The 26,738-nt window shown below is 37.0% G+C and overlaps 1 protein-coding gene across 2 annotated transcripts in view; it reads left to right on the forward strand.

Moving 5' to 3' along the window:
• The window catches only part of LOC149065787 (laminin subunit alpha-1-like), a 438,052-nt gene that overhangs the window by 35,004 nt on the left and 376,310 nt on the right, over nt 1–26,738 (forward strand). For both annotated transcript variants that reach the window (XM_089253835.1, XM_089253836.1), the window contains exon 2: nt 19,345–19,658. In XM_089253835.1, the coding sequence (XP_089109961.1) occupies nt 19,345–19,658 (314 nt within the window). The remainder of the gene's footprint in view (nt 1–19,344; nt 19,659–26,738) is intronic.

The raw sequence follows: 26,738 nt of genomic DNA on the forward strand, positions 1-26,738 counted from the left end.
CGTTGGTCGGCTGAGATTATGACATGGAGGTATTTGATTAAAAAAAAAGAGTATTGGGGAGGGGTCTATTGAGAAAACCGAGCAGAACGTTAAATTGAATTCGGCAGCCATCTCTGAAGGAGATGTATATATTTATTGAACTTCTGAGAAGAAGTGGGACTAACAGCTTTAGGTCTAAGGTAACTCCAGAATTTTGTTGGATTAGTTTTTAAGTAGAGAACGAGAGAGGTATCTGGTCTTTTGGTCTAATGATCTTTAAAACAGGATAAAAATTTTCATTTTGCAATAGTACGGAAGAGATCAGTGTCATTTAATAAATGAATAATGTTTAATTGTTTTGTTACTTAAGTTAAAAATAATTTTGGCAATTAGATTGAAATGAGATGAATGGATTTTAAACTTTCAATGAAATTTCTCTAGGTCTGATGAATAGCTTCAGCTAGATATGTGATCTTGGTCAAAGGACCCATATAATTTTTCGAATTCATTTTGCATGTGTATAGTTAAATTGTCATAGGCCTAATTCAAATTTATTAGAGGTGTTAAAATGCATTTGCTATCTTACATTGTAGTGCAAATGATGAATATGGAAGGAAGACTGGTTTCTTCCTCTTGGAAGAAGCAGGGTCGGCAGTTTTTTCCAAGCGAAAGAAACTGTCCAACTCTTCAAAAGACTGATGCAGTTATTAATTTCATACATAATTAAATTAGTGAAATTAAATTTACTTAATGTTATGAAAAATATATAATTGCTATATCTAAAGCATAAATTCTAATTTATACGACAAATTATTGAAGGGAGACTAGTTTCTTACACTCAGAAGAAACCTATTTCTTCCGGCCGGTTTTTCCATGGGTTTTCCGCTTCGGAAGAAACTGTCTAAACCTGCTTTTCAGTGAAACCTTTGTTTGAAGTTTTTGTTAATGTTTGGCAACTTTGATGTCAGTTTACTGGTTGTGCGCGTATATTTTGCATGATTTCATGCTATTTAATATGGCTTTCCTCGCTTTCTGCACTAAGAGAAAAGACTCCGAATAGAAAGAAATTAGGTCATCGAATACAGTGGAGAACGCAAATGGGAGTTCATGTTCTGACAAATGTCGGCAAATGACACAGATATGATCCATTTTTAAGAAAAAGTAATATTGGTAAGAAAAATGTCTTGAGAAACAGAAAGAGCTAGGAAAATGAATTTCCGAAAACAGAACAACTTGCCATAGACGCAGTTGCGCATGATTGATTTGTTTCAACAAAAATCAACAATTTACTTGTTTCTGATCCGATTCTATAAGAGGAAGCTCGAGAAGCTGCAGAAGAACGCGGACTCTTCAACTTCAAAGCTTCAAATGGTTGGTCGAATTGTTTTCGTGTGCGTTACGAAATTGTATTTAAGAAATTGTGCGTGATGAAGTGTGCGAAGAATGGACCAAAATTGCCAAAAGTTATACAGCCAATGAATATATACCAGGGGTGGCCAATAGCAGGCCCGCGGGCCGCATGCAGTCAATAATACAAGGGGTTGGTATACTCACCATAACCAACCAGACATCGATTGATCAGTTTTTCCAGAGGATGTAAAAATTCAGTATATAAATTTCGTGTTCATTTTTGTATCTGCGCAATAATTATGTGCTTTCGTGATTTAAACGCATCTTATATTGCCAAAATTTCATTCATTTGCAAACGAAGAACCATTTCAAATATTGAAAAGAAAAGATAGACTTTCACGGCCGGAGTTTATAAATTCATTCATTTCAAATATTGTTCATACTGTATTTTACAGTTCCAACGGGAACCCCCTCTGATGCGGTCACCCCTCTTTTACGGTCGAATTTTTTTTGTCCCGCGACTGTCCGCAAAAGAGGGGTTTTTACTCAGCACGGGCCTAATGTTTAGAAATTATGAGATCCGCGTGGAACCCAATATAACAATTGTGACAAAAACAATTTACAATGTATATATATATACACAGTCGAACCCCTTCATAGCAACCCCTGTTAATACGCCAACCCCGCTTAGCCCCACAAATTTTCAGTGGATAAATCTTCCATATAGGGCAGCGGTTCTCAACCTTTTTTGACTCGCGGAGCCCTTTCCGGTATATAATTTCTATGGAGGAGTCCCGTAGGAATATTTTTCATTCATTCATCAAAGTTACTTGATTTATTATTATTATTCAAAATACTTATAATTATTTTTTTCCGAATTTACTATTTTTTTTTGTATTTTTCTCGAGCTGCTGCGGAGCCCCTGGGGAGTTCACATGGAGCCCCAAGAGCTCCGCGGAGCTCCGGTTGGGAAAGTAGCAGTGATGTGGTAACCTCATAAGGCAAAATTTCCCTTTCGACTAAATTTTTCCCACACATTCCGAAAATTGTCCTGCCATCTATCGGTGGAAATATGCAGTCAAGTATTTTACACTAGAAAAGCATATTGTGTTTGCATTTATATATTTTCTTCAATAAAAATTATTTTGTTTGAACTCTTAAAATTTCCCACAAACGCCAAGAAATTTCCCATGTGGACCAATTTTGGCCAATTTTACCCACGAACATGGGAAATTTTCCAGGAGTTACCATCACTGAGCCGAAGTGAAAGTAAATATTTGAATTCGTGCTGCCATCTAGGAAACAACACACGAACTATAGTTTTACGGTAGTCTAGAATTCGAAAATTTTCTTTTTTCCCTCCCAATTTTTTTTTAATTGAAAAAGGGGTTTTTTTTCTTTACTTGATTATGGTGACTTTTCAGGTTTCTCCTGGGCCGTTTAACGTTAGGACCCACCACGATAGCGGAAATTGAGATACAATGATTTTTCAGATTAAGAATGTAAATTGGAAGGCGGACATCCTCAAGCTAGGGGGTTACGAGGGTGCAGAGGGTCATTGGTGTATGCAAGGGGAGATTATAGTGTTATTGTAGTGTTATATGTTGTCTCCCAAACCGAAATTATAGTTCCCCCGTTCAGAAGGAAAAAAAATTAACCCCCCCCCCCAGAAAATTCTGTGCACGCCTATGAGAGGGATTACTAGCCCCCCATGTGCAGTGAAAAATTTGTATTACTATATCAGAAGGGAGAGGGTGGTCATTCCCCCTTCTCGAGAAGTCTGTATCCACTTCTGAGATAGGAGCTGCTGGTGGTAATGTTGAGACCAGGGCCGTAACTAGATGCTTGGTCACCCAGGGCAAGTATGCATTTTGGCGCCCTCTTGTTACATTGAAGGGAGGGTTTGAGAATGAAATTTGTGCCCCCTGTGGTCCAGGGCATGAGCCCCGCCAACACCTTCCAAGTTGTGGCTCTGGTTGAGATGTCCTGAATCATTCTTTGTCACCACATTTTTTAAAAAAGCTCCAATCAATCATGTTTCTTCCATGGCCCCCTCCCCCATATCCTGCAGCAGGGCCCCGTAGTCTAGGATCTTTGCTGAACCCCAGCCCTAGGTCCACTGTATAGTAAATAAATTTTTTGTGTGAAAAAACAAAAAAATTCGAGAATTGTCATCCAGACCAACCGTGACCCCAGCTCTGTCCCCCTAGGGTATATAAACTAGTTCAAGAATTGTCCCAGACCACTGGGTTGGAACCAATGCCATCTTAACGCATGGGGCCACCTGGGCATGGTTTGGAGGGCCTCAAGTGCTGAAGGGGCCTTGTGAAAATGAGATCTAGTTAAAATTTTTGAAAGTGAACATATCTCACCAGGTTGGGGGCCTCAGAAAAATCACTTTGCCCACAGGGGCCCCAGGATCTGGGGCCCAGAGTTGCCAGATCCTTAAAATATTTCCAGCCTAAGTTATCCTGAAATGTAGCCCGAAATATTGGGTGTGGGTCCTACTAGATTTTAGAAGCAGACTTGCTCTTCCCCCCACCATATTTTTTTATAGCTTAAATGCTTTGCATCTGTTTCTTTCATGGCCCTCCACATCCCACAGCAGAGCTTTTAGTCCAAATTATTTGGTGGGCTCCAAGTCAGATGTTTTTGGGCCCCTGCATATAGTAAATTTATAGTGTGAAAAAAAATCCAAAATTTGTCCCGGGCTGGAGCATCGTCAGCTCCACCTTTGTCAGAAGCCATGCTTTCTTTCACAGGTCCCCTTGTCAAGAAGAAAACACCAAATAGGTGAAAACAAGTGAATGAGACAAAAATATATTTGCTCTCAAGCAAAGAAAAAGAAGGAAAAATAGAGAAAAATTCACCACATTAGTTGTTGTCAAAAGCGGCCCGAAAAAAAGCCATCCTCAAAGCCAAAAGTTTTCTTCCTAACTTTTTTCGAACCAGCTCAATTTGGCTGGAAAACCGCCAATCTGGCAACTCTGGTAGGAACTGAAGTGAATAAAAAGAAAAATTTCTTTGCACTCAAAGCAAATAAGAATAGAACAAAATATCAAAATTTTCCACAAAAAACCGCCCCAAAAAAAACATTACCCGACACAGCCAAAAATTTTCCACCGAACCTTATTCAAACCAGCCAAATTTGGTGGGAAAACTGCCAATCTGGCAACTCTGGAAGAGATGCGCAAAAGTAAAGCCCAGTTAGCGGAAGAAACAGACTCAAAATTGGTATCATAGGTGCTGCCAACTATCCTCTGAAGATACACAGTCGACACTGATGGTTCAGACTAGAATAGATTCTAGCACAGGGTTTAAGCTGGATAAAAAATTCCTTTTGCAAAAAAGCGAAAATGAGGGGGAAAAGCTTTAGCAAAATGCTACAATGCTAATGTAATGATTGATGGTTGGATGTTTACTCATTTCGTACCTCCTGTACGCATTTTTGCGTAAGTGGCTACTACTTATTTTGCATTCTACGATTTTCTTTCGCATTTCGCAAAAAATGCAACCGTAGCTTAAACCCTGCTCTAGCAAACAGGATAAGCTCAAAGTCGTAGACTCAAAGGTCCTGGGCTTGATCCAGCACCTCCTAGAGATAGATGGCCGCTGCACTGTTTGTCGTAAACGTCATTCAGACTACCTAACAAGTTTGCCACATTTTGAAACACAGCATCTTATTTCGTTTCTTCTTATTTTGGCATAGAATCTTCCTGATTGGCTCACAAATACTGCAAAGTGATTGGATGTGAGGCATAGAAATCGCCAATTCTGAACCTGATCATTTCTTTTCCTCCCAACGATTATACTGGCATGAGAAGGGAATTTTTTTTCCTGAATATTTCTGAGGGAAAATGGTCTACTTACTGACGTCACAAGCAGAGTGAGGAGGCCTTCTATCTCTAGGAGGTGCTGCTTGATCTCAACTATAGTAGTATAGCCATCTAGGCTCGATTCAGGACCACCCTTACCAGACGCAAGGTCCAGTGCGAAAATACTAGTGGGTCCAGGGGTGTCTGAAAAATAATAATTTCAAATTGATGAAAATTCAAAACTGGAGAAAATTTGAAATTAATGGAAGAAATAATTGCAGAATTTATGAAGAAAATGATTCCTGAATGGAGATGAAAATTAGAATTGGTGAAAGCTGTCAATAATTTAGGGCCGGCTGTTTGATTCAGACTAAGGGGCCCTTTGGCTGACAACTAATAACAAAAATGAGTTTAGTCACCCACCTCAGACAAACATCCATTTTTATGTCTCCTTACCCACCAAGGCCGCAACTAGGGGGAGCAGGTGGGTCTGGTGCCCTGGGCACTGGACCAGAAGGAATGCTGAATTCACCCTTTAACTGCTTCTTCTACATGCAAGGGGTGTCAAAATTCTGGCTTGCCGCTGGTGACAAAGTAGGCCTATCTAGTTGCGGCCCTGCCCCCTCACTTTTGATTTTTATGAACAAAAGATGAATTCGACTCCTGGGTCATCAAATATACCTGCCTTTGACTAGTTATAGCTCTGTGCGGAGTCCTTTCATGATATAAGTTTCCCCAATATTAATTCTTTTATTTTCATTGTTGAAGCTCAGGCACATGCTTTACTTCATAGTTTCAGAAACTTTTTGTTCCACCACCCCCTCTTCAATTTTTTTTCTTCTCATTTTGCCCCTCATCGACTCAGGAGTCAACCCATAGGAACCCTATACTAAACCCATAGCTTCTGCAGCTCCCTGGACTTCCCCACCACCCCCGGGGGTGATATTGCCCACTAAGGAAACATTGATTTATTACAAGAGAAAAATTATTGATAATTTTTTTCCCTTTCTATTACTGTGAGTGCGGGGCCATTTGCGATCGTACTTGCCACACCTAAAGTCAGCTCTGGCTCAATTTCAGCATTGGGCAGGTAGGACACCTATTTGCAAAGGAACCCATCATTTAGGAAAGGGAGAATTTTAATAATGTACAAAATGGGCCAAAAATCCATGATACATTTTAAAATTGACATTAAATCAATCAATTGGTGTATTGGAGTGGTTTGAAGCAGAGGAATGCACAAGACATGCCCCCTCCACACATCCTGCAGCAGGACCTTTAGGCAGGGATCTTTGGCCATCCCCAGGCCACCCTTTTAGTGGGGCCCTTCCGTAATAAATTTGTAGCATGAAAAAAGAAAAAGTGATAAGAATCGTTCCTGGCCGGAGCCCTGTCAGCCCTGCAATTGTTGAGGCTATGATACAGAAAATAACTTATGTGGCTTGTGTATTTTTTTCCAGTTTTCCATCAGGATTGATGTTTTCATCCATTCAAGCAAGGGCGTAGCGAGGGGGGGGACTTGGGGGTCTGGTCCCCCCCCCCCCCCCGAAATGTGAGAAAATGACCGATAAAAGGGAAAAAGATGGCCAAATCCATTGTTCTGTCCCTTTGGTCCCCCCCGGAAATGAAAGTGGTTCCCCCCCCCCCGAACGAAATTTCTGGTTATGCCCCTGCGTTCAAGAATAACCCTACAATTTTCAAACAAAAAGAATAGTAGCTTGAGAGTAAGGGTGAATGTGTCATTTATTAGCACAGTCGAAAGTACCATTGAGTGGGGAAATTGTAAGAAATAAAGAGGCTTGTTATTGTACAATGTCATTTCAGTGAATGCCATCTCCCATTTTTTACATCCCCAAAGAACACTAAACTCATGATAGGCATGCCAATACAGTAATCATCAAGACCCATAGAAATGATATATGTATATAAATTGAATAATGCACGATGATGAGTTTTTTCAAAAGAATGATACAAAATCTGTTGTATCTGGTAGTTTGTTAACATAATGTGCCATCACAAACAATGTAAATTTTTTCTTCAATATCCTCATAATTTGAATTGAATTTATATATACTGCTAGCATATCCGAATAAGATGAAGTTTAGGTATATAAGACATCTTTTTGTGTGGTATATAAGGAATTTCAACATAAAATTCTGACAATTAATTCAACATAAAACATTATAACTGTGACTGTGTTTTCAGCTATTAAAATCATAGGTCCCATTTCACCTACCCATTCTTGAAAGATTTTTGAGACTTTTTCAAGCCTGCATAACTCTCCAATCCACCGCATCTTTCACACTAACCTATCTGAGGTAATTTAATGCATTCTTACCATCATTGATGTATGCGCAGCACGGGAGAGGGGTGTTGAGCCCCCTTGAGCTGACATTTTTTGATATTACTACAAAGGATTTGACAGCTGGCTAATGGAAAGATGAATCCAGGAAAGAAAATTTAACTACCTTTGTAAGGAACAAACACGTATCCTCTCACTTGGCTGGTAGGCCCTAGACACACTGGACTACAAAGGCAACAAATCCTCTTTCCTTAGATCTTGTGTGTGCTGAACAGGGCCGTACATATACAGCCAGACCTAACTCAGGCCAAAGCTCACATTCAGACTCTGCCACCAGATGGCGATTTATCTGAAGATGATGTCACTCTCCTCTATAACTTTGAAAATTTTGAAAGCTGACTGATCTGGTTTAGAAACAAGTTAGAAGCCCCAAAGAAGAATGTGCCAAAATCAGTGACGTACGTCGCAGAACAATTTGGAAGAATTTTAAGAAAAAGTGCAAAAAACACTATTACATGTATGGGGATTTTTACCGCAGAACATTTCCAGTCAGCTGAGGGCTCATCGCAGAACACTACTAAACATTCTGCTTTGGGGGTTAGAAGTGGTAAAACTAAAAGAAAGAAATGGAAAATGAGTGACCATAATATGAAACAGCAGAAATGGATTTTAGATTGAAAAAGGGATAGGCATTTTTGGACACTGATGTTGTAATTTTCGTGAAAACGTCAATCATGTATAGAGGGGGAGAGAAAGAGTAAATTGAATTTTTCGCACTATAAAATGCTGTGATAGGGATCTTAGATTATGTTTAGATATGTCAGTAATGTTAAAAGATTTGTAATCCACATCCGTACTTGATGTAGGTGTAACATATCGCCCTAGGGGCTCACATGTTCCATTAACACTAAGTGGTCCCCCAGGAGAGGACCCAGTCAAGTCATGTGATTTGTTTTCTTATATTTCTTATTTATGCTTAATGTCATGATATTTTATTGTGTTGATATATATAAATATATATAGTGAAAATATCTAGCATTATTAAATACCTTATCTTATGGGCGGAGGTACCTGTGGACTTTCATTCATCTTAATAGTTCCATGATCTCATAATAAAACAGCCAAGTAAACAATGTGAGGAGAGCCTGATCAACTTCCTCCATCTTGTTGAGATTGTTGCCACCAAAATGTAATAATGTTGAACATAGCTCAACTCCATATGTCCGTATGCAAATCATGTGAATGACGTCATCAATTTCTTCCTACGCAGAGTGCCTGCCATACGACGATTGGTTCGAGAATAAACCTGTTCACCTCCACTATAAATAGCCCAGCTACACATGACATCATTGCATTTCTACTTCATTCATCCAGCTGTGCTAGAAGCAACTTCGAGTGTTGAGCAGGGAGACTTCACGATAATTTACTAACATCTTATGATGTTGTGTTAATCGTTAAAATGTGTGACTAATCCTACTGTGCTTAAAACTACTCCAGCTGGTCCGAATAGTCCTTGTCTTCTAATGATGATTTTTCTCATCTAATTCGTGATTTACGTCTTCCTGCAGTATGGCATTCCAGGATCTTCAAAGGAGCTTTCAAAGAAAAGGGATGGCCGTCATCTTCTTTGTGTGATGAAATCATCATCTGTGTGTCGTCTTCCCATCTACTAACTTCCAATGTCTTGGTGAAGCTGCATCTTGATGTGCTGATTCATGAATCGTGATCTTCCCGCTAATGGTATGTGCCATGTCATCGATGTGCTGTCTCGTGAATCGTGATCTTTCCGCTAATAGCATGTGCTTCATCATCGATGAGCTTGAACTTGAACTACCAGACAGATACCCACTTCATCGATGAGCTGATTCATGTACTGTGATCATGAACTTCCGGCATTCAGGTTGAATTGCCCACCATTCACTGTCTGATTCCCCAGAGAAGTCATCTTGATCTTAGTCTGTGTGGATCGCCGACACATGGCTATTCTTGCTCAACGATAAAAATTGAATTAACGAATTGTAACTTAATTTAATTGTGATTTATACATTAATAAATGACTTAATCTGGAAATTGTCAATGTTTCTTTGAGTTTGCCTGTGACTTATACACTGGATGCAAGAATAACAGGACGTAACTGAAACTAATTCGCTACACAGGCTCTTCAGATGCCACCTGAGTTGTCAGAGTGTGCTTAACTTGCCTACAGGGTAATGCCTCATGTCCCTTGGCTGAATATTACTGGCAAATCGTTAATTCTAGAGCAGCAGTTCCCAATCGGGGGTTGAAACACTGTTCCAACGAAACACTGTTTAAACCAATCCAGGAAAAGTGTTTTCGTTCTCAATCCTTTTTATTGTTCATTCAAAATACTGGGAGCTTTGACGTATCCTTTCCCTTCAATACTTGTAGATTCTTAGATTTGAAAATGACAGTGGGCTTTATCATGTGTCTATACGCATTTGCACAAAACAGCATATGTAGTAAGTCTATCTTTACTTGCCTTAACACAAGAACCGTGGCACTTTCTGTATACCTAGAACTGGGGACTGGGTCAAATTGACCCAAACCATGAAGAAACTGCTTCATAGCAAAAACTGGAATTTCTTTTCAGGGTTTTTCCCTACTTTCATTCAATGTTATTTAATTGTGGATTCATAACAGGAAACTATATTTGTTTATAAATATAAAATGGGCTTCAAAATTAGCTAAATTTTGTAATTCATTAAAAATAAGATTTATTATACATTATTCACACTGTTCATTACAAAAACTTTCAGTAATTCCACAATATGAGAAAGATGTAAAATAAGCACGTCACAAATTAAGTATGAGAAAGTCTATAACATGATTCTGTCAAATAAGTATTGATTTCTTACTGATGAGTGGAATTTATGATGAGCACAGTTTAGACCAATTTTTTTTTCATTATTCTTGCACATTCACTGCATGTTGAAGTTGCACAGCTCATGCAAAAATTAACAGGTTTTTTCCACATTTTGATGTTTTCCGAAATCAGACTCATTTATTTTTTGATGGCTCATGAACAGTTACGTGTTCAAGAGCCAACGAACGTTTCCTCTTGCTCAAGGGTAACGCGTATGATGAATGTAGCTCTTCAATAAGATTTTAGAGAAACTGCGTTTGAAAAATATTTCTGACTTTCTGTACTTGCGACATCCCAGCATAACTACCCAGGATTCTGATCTGGCAAAATAGTTACACAGTGAGAGAGACAAATGATTTCAAGAAAACCTCCAAATTTTAACATAAGTAAGTTTATTAATACATTAACAATTAACTAGGTTACAATTAACAGAACAAAGTTATTTCTCTAAATCATACCAATCCCTAAGCCAGTCCGTTGACTCATCTATATAGTCCGGCGACAGAGAAGTTTGACGATCTTGAATCACTCGACCAGTGGTGTCGACTCCACGTGATGACGAGAACGGCAGGCTCAGTAGCTACAGCCGGGGTGACAGTCAGGCGGTCGGAAGCAACAACAAGCCAAGTTACAGACCAGCGATGATAGGAACTGGAACGACGGCAGTAACAACGGATGAGGCATGATTGATCCGGAACCAGCCGGCGATGTGCCAAGCACCAGAGAGATGAGTTATTTCATACTATGGACGATTCACCAAAAGGCAACCACCTTCACCTTTAGTGATGTATACTGAGTTTAGAGCGAGATTGAATGCGACGAATGCGAAGTGACTCAGGGTATTTATACTTATAAAGGAAGTGTGGAACTATCCAACTCCTGGGACTGACAATCTCAGAAAAATACACATCAGAGCACAGCAAATAGGAAAGCACAACATCCAATTTGCATGAAGAAATTACAATAGATTTTTTATAGAAAATTTCACAAAATAAAAATGACAATGTGATCAGGATCGCACATTTCCGGACTATGAACAATGAAAATATCACAGACTAATTTAATCAACCGTGCACGGTTATAAAAGGTAAGAAAACAACAAATTCTATTAAAAATTATACAAGTACAACTATATAAACATATTTCAAAAATAAGAGATAGAGGCAGGTTTGGCAAATTCCCCAAAGGTTCCTAACTATTGTTACATACTGCTTTATACAAAATACAGAAATATTTTTATAGTGAGATCTATAGGATGTTGTAGAAAATGTGGATAAGCCACCCCCGTGATGCACGCACCCTTCACTTAATATTTTCTGGAATATTAGAATATTTTCTGGCCATTTTATCTTAATACAACTTCTGCAAACTGTTGAATTTTAGTGTGAAATAGTTTCTGGAAGCATTTTGGGGCTTCCACTGCCAATATCGACATTTTTATCCTTTTGATAATTTTTTTAAATAAATTTTGATAAATATCTTCCTTGATTAATTTTCATTATGAAATCATTGTATTCCAGTTGCAATGTTTCATGCAACTGTAGTTTCACTATGTCCATTGTGTTAGATAACATTGCTCTTTTTTGATTTCGTCTCACCCTCCCTACTAAGTTCGTATTTTTTGGCTTTTAGCATTTGAGTCAGCTTCAGTGTAGTGAAAGAAAGTGTCGGTTGCGTCATTTCTGCCATTGTTCTCATGTTCTCTTGTTTTAGATCAGTTGCATCATCGATTTGAATGGAAATCCATTCAAAACATATTTGGCGCAAGCCAGAATTTTATTATTTTTCAAATGTTTGTCATTTTTCATGTTGGGTCAAAATGACCCAAACCGCAGTTCTAGGTATAAGTGTTTATACCTCTGAAACACGAAATGTGAAGAGAATAAAATTTTCGTTAATTAATATTCATATGATATCATGAAAAGTCACAAAATTGTTTTATCATCTGAGCTTTCGTTTTCGAGATAAATGAAAACTAAGTTTGATTTGGGTCAAATTGACCTACTCCGCAGTTCTAGTGTTAAAACCAGGGGCTCGCTTGTCTTCCTGGGTGATAAATGTTCTTTGCGGAATGTTGTTCCAAAATATTGCATTGCAATTTTGTCAATATTAAACACTTGCTGAGGTGCGTAAGGGGTCATTCAAGTATTACGTCAGCATCGACGGGAAGGGGGGGTTTTGGATTTGCTGACTTTTGACCTGGGGGCAGGGGGGGTTTGAAGGTTGCTTACGTCATCGACCATCCCTTTTTGAAGATATTAAATATTCTAAGCTGCTGACAAAATTTTGCTGACAGGGGGGAGGGGGGGGGTCAATGTTTTGCTGACTTTTGGTGGCAAGGGGGGGGGCAAAAATGGCTGAAAATCTGCTTACATAATACTTGAACGGCCCCTAACCATTCTCTTCAACAATTTTCTGCAAAGTCTTTGAAAATTTTCTAGCTGCCTCCTGGTCGGCAGAGGCTTGATTGCCAGTGATTATCACATTGCGTAATCCAAATCATTTCTTAAACCTATGAAACCAACCTCTACTTGCGTAAAATTCTGACGAAATAGACATTTCACCAGCCCTTTCCTTTATTAGAAGAGTAAATTTTTTTCTCCTTTTCCGTTATAATATTACAATTAATTGGAATACCCTTTTTGTAGCAGTCTTGTGTACCCACACAAAAACAGCATTTTCTGTACAAGAAACACATGGATCCAGTAGGTGATGCAAAGTTTTCGCTGCCTCAGGTGCAGCTACAGCCACAGCAGAACAAATTTCAGATTCCTTTTTCTTGATATATCTCACCATAGATTCACTGATTCCGTAATGGCAGACCACAGCAGCAACTGACTTACTTTTGCGAAGCATAGTCAATATATCCAATTTTTCTTGTAAACTTTTCACTTTTTTTTGTCTTTTCGAACCATTATCAGTTGCACTAGAAAAATGAGCCATCCTAACAAAACACGTGAATGACGATTGCTGAGTGTTGCAAAAAATGTTTTTCCAATAAAGGAAAAAAAACGTGACTATGGAACCACTAATACAGGGAGCCGTCTGTATACACATATATTAGATCAAAAGTGCCTATGTCGCGATAAGATAACTGAGCACATGGAAGGATTAAAATCGTCATTCAAAAAATATTATATATTATTACATATTGGAAATGTGTGTGGGTGATCTGTGGTCATCTAATCCTTTTAAAGAAGAGTATTTTGAACCAGCTTCATTGTCGATTCCAGAAAAGGAGAAATTGCTAGAGCTCGCATCAGATATCACTCTAAAGAATCTCTTTAATGGCGACGAAATATAGTGAACCTAGTCAGTTTTTGGGCTCATCACGGTGACAAATACAGTAAATTTTCTAGAAAAGCCATAATGTTTTTATTGCCATATACTAGCACAGAGCTTGTTGAATGCGCTTTTACTTTGTATACTTATGTAAAAAATAAATTGGAGCAAATTGAATGCAGCTCCGTATTTGAAATCATATTTGTCCCTTTTTGAGCCTAATTTTCAAAACTTTGTAATTCAATACAGTCCCTAATATCACATTAATTTTTCTTTTTTCTAATCTTCCTTTTTAACTTGTTTGCTTACTTAAATAAAGAACTACATTATGAAAAAATAGACCAAATTGATTATTCAACATATACTTTTTTTGGAGAAGTTTTCGGAATCTGTAATAGGTGAAATAGATTTGGGGGGAATGCCTGGAGGATTCGGGGTTGGGGGCACGCGGACTGAAAAAGAGACTGTTCTAGAGGCATAATTCCACAATTAGAAAAATTATTTAAAAAATAACGTGTAGATTTTATATATATATATATATATGTGTGTCATTCATATTGAAAGGGGTTGTATAGTTATGAAAAAAAATTATTTGCAGTCACCCTGTCCCGCAAACAGGGCTGGATCTTGAATCCTGCAAACTATGCGGTTGCAGGGAGAGGGTGGTTTTTAGGTTTTGTTTCGGAGATGAATATATGGTGAGTATCAATTCTCTGCTTTGACTGTGTTATCTGCTCTCATGTGTTATTTTTCAATAACTTCATGTTGAGTTCTTGGCCATATCCCTAGGAGATCTCCTCTGCTCTTTTTCTTTAAAATGGTATCGCAGATAGGAGCAGTCTCCTCATTTATTTAAATATGGCCTTTATCGGTTGCAGTTATACTATAATATCCCATGTACAGGGATTCAACATAATGGTAACAGTTACCATACCTTCCATTCCCAACGCTGTTGCAAAGCCTCTAGGAAATCTCCACAGTGTATGATACTTCTTCACATCTACATGATCTACAATTAATGTTATACTACTTGGTGTCAGAGCAATGGACAAAATTGCCTAAGCTCTTCCCACACGGGACACCATAGGATGATGATGATGAAAGGTGAATATTTTCAGAGAAAATATTACTATACAATACAGCAATAAGGACAACAAGGTCAAATCTTTGCGAATTGACAATAGCAATACAACATTGGTCCATTTGATGCCAAACATGGTGAACTGAGCCGAGAGCAATAGAACATTGAACTGACACTCCCTTCCCCACAGAAATAGACTCATTCATCACCTGGTAGACTGGCCCTAACGCCACAGCCACAATCGCTCCTTGCTAGGGTTTCTCCCCTCTGGTTCCTCGACCAGAGTATTTTCCGGGAATCTTGCTGCCTTTCCCGAGATCCCGTATCAAATGAACCGATTATTACTAGCTGAACACAGTTATTTTAACTGAAAATAATTTTCGGGTGTCTATATTATTTTAAGGCATACCAGGTACATTTTCAGGCTATATACTGCTGCCATCTTTGAAAGAAGCAGACATTAATGAACAAATGCAGGTTACTTGTTTATAATTGTTGTATCCTTCAGGTGTATTGTTACTCCAGGATGTTTTACATTTCTATGGTGCCTAGACAGGGTTTTTTTTTAAGTGCAGGAAAAAAGCAATGGATCACTGAAAAGATCAGAGAAAGAAAGATGGGTAGACCAGTGGAAAACGTACTGTACTTATACTAGTGGGGCAGAGACATCTGTATTTATACATATATATGAGAAATTCTTCTGTAGATTTCCGACAATAAAGAGGTAGAAATATAGTTGAGGAAAGACAGTCAAGCCTCACTATCCTGAGCAAATTTATTATGATGTGTATGAAGCCTCCTAGGATCAAAAAATTAACGCTATTGGCAAAAATATATGGGAATTTCTCGAAAACTGCAAAGTTTCACGTTCTTTTGCTTTTTAGTTACCTGGCATGAGATACTGTTTGAAATGAACACGGTTAGTAAAATGTTGCAGAAAGTCACCTGGGATCTATAAAGTTCAATGAATCTCATCGAAAAGGTCCAAAGGTTACTTGAAACATGAGGTCTGATGATGGAGTTAGTGGTATTATTACAGATGCAACAGTACTTGCAGACAAATAAGTGTTCCCAAGGAGCATAAAAAATTCATTCTCTTATAAAAGTGAACATATTGGGGCTAATAAAAGGTTTTTCAAAGTAAACTTTTTATGTTGTGTTTGATAAAACGATCACATCACTGAAAGAAAGGTTCCAGCTCATGGAAACCACAGCATTAGCTTCAAATTTCTATATCAAATAGACAATATCTGCAAACATGTGATAAAGAGAAGAAAGCATGTTCGAATCTCGAAATTGTGTTCAGTGATGAAGAGGAACGTGGTATTGATGGAAATGATTTACTTCAACGAATTCCATATATTTGCAACTATGTTGACCTCCAATACCTCTCCAGCCAAAGTCTTATCTTTCATCACAAAAAATGTCTATGGGGATTCATTTCCGAACGTTTTTGTGTGCTTAAGAATACTGCTCACTCTTCCAATGTCAGTGGCCAGTGGTGAATATAGTCTTGTAAATTTAAAATTAATAAAGACTTAAGATCAACTATAAGTCAAGAACGATTGAAAGAACTAGCTTTGATGGCCATTATAAATGACATTTTCAATAAAATAAATATGGATGCAATAATAAGGGATTTTGCCAAACCGAAGGCAGTCAGCGGATGGCAGTCAGGAGACCTTCCTTGTTAGTGGTGTGTATTTAATAAAAATTGCTCACATATATAATTATTAACATTAGAACTTCATTCTATATTCATCAATAGTTATAGTTTTGCCATCAGTGTTATTATTCTTGGGGAACCTACAGATATTGAAGGAAATTGTAATTGTTATTATTCTGTTTTTGCAGAATACTTGTCCATTAATAATTACCTACACTTTTTATTATCATTGGGGGGGGGGGGGAGACGCCAAAATGTTATTCACTTACACAACACTTCACTTTGAAAATTTTCTAGATCCGGTCCTGCCTGTAAATTCCAATTAAAAAGTTGTTTCCCTGTGCCAAAAAAACATTTCTATTTTTTAAGTGCAATATTCACTGAGATATCTGAATTCAAAAATCGGAGAAAAGTTTGAAAAGAACAGCATAAACTAACCAAAAGTTGGATCTTTCAACAGTTTTCTGATTTGGAGTCCAACAAATATGCTCTATTTTAGCTTTCCATCATTGAATTCAAGAAATCTTTCATACAAATGATTAAAAGCCTGACCGTCTTAAGAGAGCTGTTAACAAAATTCTTCATTTGTCCAAACTTGATATGAAGTGGAAGTGAAATGTTTGTGCTCAACTGGTACTCCATCCCCCAAAGCAGAATGTTTTGCATTGTTCTGCAATAAACCCTTGGCTGACTGGAAATTTTCTGCGGTAAAAATCCCCATAATAGTGTTTTTGCGTGACATAAATAGTCACCCCACCTGTGGATTCTACTGAACACCCATTTCCACCATCAGTCCATTTATGTTGAAACACACACAAATAGAAAAACTTGCACATCTTGATAAAACTGGAAATCTTTGTTTCTTCAGCTAAGCAGAAGAGGGTTCTATTTTTTCAACCTATCAAAATTTCAGCTTGATCTAATTGTGAATGCTTCAAATTTCAGACTAAATCATTCAGGTCCTTCTATTCTATGAGGGGAGGTCATAATCAGGTCTGTACAGTTCTTATGGTCATAGGTCGTACATCTTTTGATTCACTTTCCTCTGATATTTGTAATTCAGTGATTTCTAAATTAGACTTGATGTGTAGTAAGTTTGATTGCAAAGAGTTTGAGTCAATAATAATCACAGATTAATTTCGTAAATGTATTCCACCGTGCAGCACAAAATAAAGAATGCAAACAACATAAAAACTTTGGAAAATATTTAATAAATTTAAATTACATAAAAACTTAACTTATTAGCTTATTTTTAAGGGCAGATTTGATTCTATACCCAAAAATACATAAGCATAAATGTATCACATGTCAGATACAAAATGGCTGTGATCAGTGTAATCTATGATCAAAGGAGTCAAGGCATTACCCTCTATATTTGCGACTGTACTGGGCTTTGGTTTTGTGTTCAAGCCCGATGCTTTTGGTGTTATTCTCTTTGGAATTTTGTGCTCTATGCATTTGTGTACAATTTTTGTAATTATCACTGTGCTTTGCTCTCATATATCATGACATTTGAAGAAAAACTGGAAATTTTCAAACTTTTTCAAATTCACAGCCACGTATCTTTTTGAGTTTTCAAGATACAGATTTTGAACTCAAAATGAGTTGTAACACATATATTTTTCTTTGAAGCAACACTTGGTTCACTTGTATTGGATAATTATATATGTAGTCTTTGAGATATAGTCCCATTTATGAACACAGGTTGAATCCAAGAAGTCGAAAATCGTGGGTTCACTTTGTGCATGGACAGTTCCTGAAGTCCAGCCACCACAAATGTCAAAGTGGTACTGGCAAAAATTTTCATGTTTCCTATTCAAAATGAGACCAGAATAGATTTGCTATCTCTATTTTTACTTGAGTTATTGACATTTGAAATTACTTCGATGGAAACTGTTGCTCATTTGGGTTAATCTTTAATAAATATAATCAGCCAGAACGAGTCAACCAAAACAACAAGACAGAAGCTAATCCTCAGCTAAGGCTCTCTCCAGACAATCCTACATTTAAACTAATCCTACATTGCTCACCAAAATAGGTTTAGAGCAAGACAACTCAGCCTGGCAGTTACCTATGTATATATATGTGTATGGATGTATATGTATTTCTCTTTCCTTAAAGTTATTCATGCATTTCATGTCCACAACACACGTGCCTACTCGTATTGTTGTATTCATGTTGCTCACCAAATAAGCTGCTAAGGGAGATGGCACGGGTGATCCCTAATTGGATATATTCCCCCACACAATATTTGTTTTGTATATTTTTATCAAATCCACGGGAGCGAGTGAACTCAACCCAATAAAACTGATTCTGGCTTCTAGTCCGCAAGTTATCAAACCCATTTGCTCACCAATAAGGTGTTAAGAAAGATGACTCACTCCGATAGATATTTTATACTTCACAATAAGATTCTCATTTCTTTTTTTTTTTTTTTTTTTTTGGTTGTTTTTTTGTATCCTGTGTATATAATATAACAAGTGTAAGATAACATGAGATAGCATGGGGCCCCCTAATTTCTTTTAAAATATACCTCTATCCTAATATGCGTACATTCATCCATCTTAACGAAACCCAGAAAGTTTTCTCCGACTCCCAACCCCATCTCGTCTGTAATCACCACAAAATTTGTTAATCGCAACGGTACCCAATTGTCCGGGGAAAATACGTTGTAAAAATATTGTATGTTATGTTTTTTAAAGTGTCCCGGACTCTGCCACGAAGCTGGGCTGGAAGAGATCTCGGCAACATGATATGTCCAGTGGCAACGTTCTGGTGTTCATTCATTGCTCATTTGGGTTTGCTTGCCTCCCCGCACACAGCACCAATTTTAAAGACGTTTTCACATGAAAAAAAGCATCGAAGGCCAAAATTGAAAAATAAATAAAACTTGACAAAGTGCCCAAATTGTAAAATTTCTTCTGCATTTTTAATTTGAATTTTGCTACAAAGTTTTAATGTTTTTTTGATCAAATGTATTTGTAGATGACGTCAAAGGACTGTTCCCTAATGTCTTGAATCTTGCAACTAACTCAATAATCACAGTTAATGCCACTTGTGGGGAATCTGGCCCCGAAATCTATTGCAAACTTGTAGAGCATGTCTTTAGAACAAATGAACATCAAACTGGCCAAAATTCATATGACGAATCCCATTGTAGCATATGTGATGCAACAAATGCTGACAAGAAGCATCCAATAAAATATGCAATAGACGGAACAAACTCTTGGTTTCAAAGTCCTTCATTGCAAAATGGGAAGCATTTTGAATGGATCACCATAACATTGGATTTGAGAGAGGTGAGCTTTATGATTTTGTTGAAGGTATCAAAATTTTATATAATTTTATCATTAAGTTATTCTTAAATTGTGTTATGCCCAACAGCAATTTTTTTTAATGAAAAGTTTGCAACTTTTCACAATCCATTGTCTCCATTTCCAGAATGTGAACATAATCTTCACTCACCCTCTCATTACTCACGACTTATTTTCCAATCATACACACAACTATACTATATAAGATTCTGTACGATCATCGAAACTTTGATGCTTCTGGTATTCTAACCAAGCCATTCTATTTCTCTCACAGACTTAGCCAGCCCCAAAAATTAAATCCTATTTTTGCATCTACCAACTGTTTTAAATATAGTCTTGAGCCACTTACTTTATAATGAAGAGATTAAACATTCTTAAAATGTCACAATTTATTAATACATATTGAGGAAGAAGTACCACAAGAAGGAAGACGTGTTTACACATCAGCAGTACAAATCAAACTGGGGGTCTATTACACTGATGTCATTACGGCCGCGTTTCAAACGTGTTTGGGGTTAGCGGTGCATTGTGGGATAGATTTACGTCATCATCTCTAAAGGTTGATTTTTCTCACATCGTTTCTAGCGATTTTTGTTATCGTCATCGCTATGTGAAGCTTTAGCTAAGGAGAACTGGAGACCACTCGTTAAGCTTGCGTTACGGAAATAAACATGGCAGCTCGTGCGTACATTTTTCGATGAAGGTGAGAGCAACGGAGACAAATTAGTTAGAATTGGAAATTATTCATTCATTATTAATTTATCAAGTTGTTCATTATGATGAATAATAATTCTCTGAATTACGTTACTTAATTTAGTAACATGATTCACAGACAGCATTATTGTTTAAAATGTTATCTAATTACACATACTGATTGGAAAAAATTATTCATAGTGATAAATCATTATAAATTATTGTACTCGGTACAACGATAAATCACTCTAAAATGTTTTTTTTTTCAAATCTTGCATAGAAATGCCTTTATTTTAATCTTAAACTCATCTCAATATAAGAATATTATTGAACTGGTAAATCTCTCTATCGCGATATGTTTTCAAGACATTTTGAAATTCGCTACAATATTTTTTTTACGTCTCGTTCAAAATTGACGTCAATATATTTTTAAATGTCTCCAGATTTTTCCCTTAATTCGTTTAATAACATCGATATTTTGTAATATCACTGATAGTGTTAAAAGAATTGTATTGCTACTTTCTGTGCAGTACATAGAAGTGTGATGCAGTAAACACCCTTTTACACACACACACACACACACACACTATACTCTGCGCACTAAGTACACTATAAAAAATCAAAGTAAATTTTATTAATGAACAAATTTTTTCTAATCCTTGAGTGCATTTTCTGATAGTAGTATAAAAGAGATGTCAACAAAAAAAAAACAGTGTAAATTTGGTGGCACTTCATTTTCATGTGTGAAACAAGTAAACCAATTGTCTAATTAATGATGTAAATAAAAGGTTACTTGTTCTTGATTTTGATTTAATATCAAGATGGTAGATAGATATATAAAAACATGGGAATATATGATGGTGATATTTTTGCTAGTCATTTTGAAAATTCATATAACATCATTGAACTTCATAGAACATCATTTTTTAAACGTAATAATTTAGAAAATTTCCCGTGCCAATTTGATGTGTGTGCATAGCCTTCCCCTTTCTCAAATATTTGATGAAAATAGAAAGAATCCGGATGAATTTTAAAAAAAATGTAGCTTACGAGAAAATTAGGGCCAACCAACACGCACAAATAAAAACACAATAATAATAATGCACATGTTTTTCAACACTCGTTGATAGTGATGATGATTATCAGCAGTGGAGAAAAATATCTGATTGATCCATCCCTTTCGGAGCTAACACAACTCTCGGACCAGGGAGTTTTTTGTAAAATCAATAACGATATACCTCCGGCTGCGGAGAAAAATCAAGTTTTTAACGATGGGGCTCGTTGAGAATTTGCGTTAAGGGAGTGACGTCACTAACGACCTTGTTGTATAATGACGTGAGCGCTGATATTTAATATGAAATGCTTATCAGTTCTTGAAAAAAATGGTTCAGTGTATGGTTGCTGTAGAGCAATGTTTCCCAAAGTGGGCAGTGGGACTCTTTGGGGGGGGGGGTTGATACCAGCTTCAGCCAAGATTGGGAACTGCGAGTGGAAATAAGGGGGTGATGGGAGGACTAGAGAAAAAAATAAGTTTTCAAAAACTCTGACCCTTTCTCCAAGGGAGCTTTCGTAAATATCTGTGCCTGTGGGCAAAAAAATAAAATAAACTAAGAATATTGCACACAGTATATAGTTGTACTTGTTTCCTCTGTTGAAGAAATAGAGCTATATAAAGTGTTTTCTCCACATTTCAATATGCGCTATACATTCCAGATGTATTGTAACTGTAATTGATTGATAAAGCCTACTGTCACAGATTTCAACACCATCTAGAGATAAGAGGTCAAGTATACACCAGGGACTGGTTTTGCTAAGGAATGAGTCATTATTGGAGCCATGCCCCCCCCCCCACAAAAGTGGGGTTGGTTCTGATTTCAGGGCCCTCGAGATGATTCTCATCATTTTCTTTTCACATTATAAATTCATTACAGCAGCGGACTGTCAAGAAGCCCAGCCTCTGAGCCCTGCGGCAGGATGTGGGGGGGAGGGGCATGATTTTAGCATCACTGTTCATTCACCTACAGCTATGGTCTTTTTGTGTGTTGTTTTTTATACATTATGACATTCATCATCTTCGCTGTAAGCAGTGGTCGTCAAACATTTTTTTCATAAAAGAACTTTTACGCACAGACGCAAATAGCAATGGTCAACGACTCATTGTGATGCCCCTAATAGAGGTTGGTGCCTCCCCTAGAAGCAACCACGCTCACTTTAAGGAACACTGCCATAATGGAAACATTTTTTTTATGAGAATTCGTTCAAGTTCATGAATTACTCAAACCCAAGGATAAAATCTATGTGGAAGTGCCAAAATATGAATTACAGACAAGTAATATTGAATTTTGGTGTTTAAAACTCACATATCGAAAGTGCTTTTGACACAATAGATGGTTCAAACATACAGATCAATTTCAGTTACCTCATTGGGCAATTTACCTGTTGTAACCTTTGTGTTTGTATTTGTAATATTGATGTTGTCCGAAAAGAAATGAAACTATCAACATGCAGAAGAAAATGTTTATTGAATTCACACCGTAATTAAAATGTTGTTTTTTTCAAAATTTTGATGTTACTAAATCCTGTTATATTGACCGATCTTCATGACTTAAGTAAGGCACTGGGATGGTACTATGTACTCATGCTTATCAAGATGCTATCTGTATCCACACTGATTATGACAATATAAGAATAAAGCGATATTTTGGTACTATCTCCGAAAACAAGCATTGTTTTTCCTCCAAATATCTCGAGGAATATACAGGGGTGGGAACTCTGCGCCAATTGCGCCGCACTGCGCCAAAACTAATATCTTGCGCCATTCTGCTCCAATAGCGTATTTTCGCATTTTTCTGCGCCAAATAGCGAATTTCGCTTCAGTATGCCCGGAATATCGGAAAGGACGCCAAAAAATTTTTTGTTCCTGCTAGCCACGAAACGTTTCTTTACGGCAAAATCTCTAAACTATCGGCCCCTGATCGGGCTTTCCATCGCAAAACCCCGATATTGTCCGTGATCGTGGAACTGAAGATGGTTTGCAATGCCTTTCAGCTTTAAAGTGCAAATTTGAGTGTTTCCGTTTAAAAAAAAAGTCGTCACTGGAAGCAGCAGAAATTACCGTAGTCGATTGTCATTGTGTTAAATCCCGATGTTTCGTGAAAAAAAATTTCATTCCGGAATTAAAAAGCTCATGTCCGCCGAATTACGAATGTTAGTTTAGAAACTTTGCCGAATAACGAGCGTTAAATCGCCAATGTTGCCGAATAACGAGCGTTAAATCGTCAATATCGCCAATTAACGAGCGTTAAATCGTCAATATCGCCAATCAACGAGCGTTAAATCGCCAATCTCGCCAAATAACGAGTGTCAGATCGCCAATCTCGCCAGATAATGAGTGCTGAATCGCCAAACATCGAGTTGATTCTTCCGAAATTCTCTCCCATTTTATAACAATTTCTTTCCAAGTATAAAAAAATTAAAAACATATAAATTTTTTTTAGCTCATTTGAAGTGCTGCTGTTCAAGGCAGCAAATAGTGCCCTCAGTAAGCAAAAATCATCTTAAATAGATCGGTGCAAAAAATTTTATGACAGTCGCTCTTTCAAACAAGGTGTCAAAAGCCTAAAACACCAAAAACAAAAATCAAGCTGATGAAAATATGTTTGATAACAAAAGACTGTGCAGTTTTATTTTGAAAAGGGTTGAGGGTTGACGAAAATATTCTTGTTAATTTCACTGCTCCAATTTATAAATATCTGCTCCGAATCCCATATTTTGCTGCTCCAAATACCGAATTTGCTGCTCCAAAACAGCTCCGAATCCTGAATTTTGCTGCTCCAAGGCTGCTCCGAAATGGACTTAGTCACTTCCCACCCCTGAATATATCAGGGGTGGCAACTCAACTCCACGCCAATTGCGTCAAAATTAACATCTTGCGCCATCCTGCTCCAATAGTGTATTTTCGTATTTTTTGCGCCAAATACCCAAAATAGCGAAATTTGCTTCAGTATGCCCAGAGTTTTGGAAAGGACAGCAAAAAAAATTTTGTTCCTGCTTGTCGTGAAAGGATTCTTTCCGAGAAGAGCGTGTTTTATACTTCTGTACTTAAACTATCGCCTTATTTAAACTATCAGGCTTTCCATCGCGAAACTCCGATGTTATCCGTGATCATGAAACAGAGGATGGTTTGCAATGATCTTTCAGCTTTAAAGCACAAATGTGAGTCAGTTTCCGTTTTCAAAAAAAAAAAAAAAGTCACCGCTGGAAGCAGCAGAAATTACTGTCATCGGATCGTCATTGTGTCGAATCCTGATGTGTCGTGAAAAAAAAAATTCATTCCGGGAGTAAAAGCGCAACTGAATAACCAACGTTAAATCGCCAATGTTGCCAAATAATGAGTGTTAAATCACCAACATCGCCAAATAACGAGTGCTGAATCGCTAAACATCGCGTTGATTCTTCCAAAATTCTCTCCTATTTTGCAACAATTTCTTTCAGAGTATAAAAAAATTGAAAACTTTAGCCCATTTGAACTGCTGCTCTTCCACACAGCAAATAGTGTCCTCAGTAAGCAAAAATCATCTTAAATAGACTGGTAATATACTTAAATTTTATGAAAGCCGCTCTTTCAAACAAGGTGTCAAAAGCCTTAAACACCAAAAACAAAAAACAAGCTAATGAAAAGATGTTTGATAACAAAAGACAGTACGGTTGTTTTATTTTGAAAAGGGGTGGAGGTTAATGAAAATATTTTTGGAAGTTAATTTTGCTGCTCCAATTTATAAATATCTGCTCAGAATCCTGAATTTTGCTTCTCTAAAACTGCACAGAATCCTGAATTTTGCTACTCCAAAACTGCTTCGAAATAGACTTTGTCACTTCCCACCCCTGAATATATAGATATAGGATACACGCTCCTTCAGCATCGGATGCATTTTTTTCACAATGGCATCAGTTTAGTAAAAAAAATTTTTTTATTGAAAAGTTTTTACTATTACTTTTGTGGTATTTTTCCTTGAAAGAAAACTATGCATTTTTGCACGACCTTCTAAGATTGATTCAACTCAATTTGAAATTGACTCATTATTAAATGTAGTAGTATATTAATAGTATTACTCAATGATATAATTATATTATATCATCACTTATATTCCCAAGAGATCCTTACAATCTGTACTGAATAAAAATAACAGTTTTCAATTCTTTTTTTTTTTTTCAATCTGCAACAATAACAATTATCACATTTACAAGAAAAATTGACATAAATAACATTAAAAGAGGGCCTGAAGTTAAAATTTGAAGATGGCTATTAATTGATTTGGTTGTAAAAGCAAATACTGTGAACCTGGACTTTATAGGATATACAACCTCCCATAACGGGCACTCTCCATTAACAAACATCTCCTGTTACCGAACACTTTCAAATTACGTCAGTGAGACTCCGGATATGCGATTGATTATTTAATGTCCATTAACGGACATTCTTCGTTAGCAGAGAAAATTTTCTGTCCCGTGATTGACTATTTAATATCCGTTAATAGACATTCTTCATTAGTAGAGAAAATTTTCTGTCCCATGAGTGCCTGTTATTGAAAGGTTCTAATGTAGCACACACACAAAATTTTTCAGGTACGAGATGTTTCAACTGCAGTCACAAATCTTTCAACACAAATCTAAATCACCTACAAATATTATTCAGGTGTGAGGATTTGAGAGTGCTGGTTTTACTAAGTAGCATTTTCAAATTCTCATAATTGAATAATAATAAATAAAAAGTAGTGTAATTAATAAATAAAATAGTCCAGCATTAACAAATAATGATGGCACATCATGTGCAATAGGATTTGTAGTTGTGTCTGTGTTTTTTAAAAATAATTCTATTATTAAAATAGATATTTTCTAAGTGTGATGCAAATGTTACTTTGACTGCAATCAAAGTAAAATTCGATTTTTTGTGTTTGTAATGAAGTTTACTGTAATCTCTTTTGAAACTTTACTGTAATTTTTTTACTGTCATTGTTTTCGAATATTTAACCCTTTTTATACTACTCTGTTGCAGAAAAACATAGTGATGCAAAAAAAATTGACAATTCATCACTGCATCTTTTAATTTTTTATGTGGATTTTTGACGTCACTTTCAGGGGGTGATGAGAAAATTTTTTTTTGAAAAGGGGGCGATGGGCTGAATAAATTTGGGAAACACTGTTGTAGAGGTTTGTGTAGACCATATTACCAGACGAACATCGATGGAGTAGTTAGCAAGTCTTTTTGATGAAGGGTTTAGATGAATTGTGATGAGAGGCTGGTAGTGGGAGTTCACCATGGCCCCCAGGGCTGGGGCACGAGAGTCAAGGGGGCCTGCAGGATGACCTTTT

Source organism: Pholcus phalangioides, unplaced genomic scaffold, assembly GCF_987345545.1.
Source record: "Pholcus phalangioides strain wild (caught in Gottingen) unplaced genomic scaffold, Ppha-v1.0 ptg000039l_1, whole genome shotgun sequence".
Lineage (NCBI taxonomy): Eukaryota > Metazoa > Arthropoda > Arachnida > Araneae > Pholcidae > Pholcus > Pholcus phalangioides.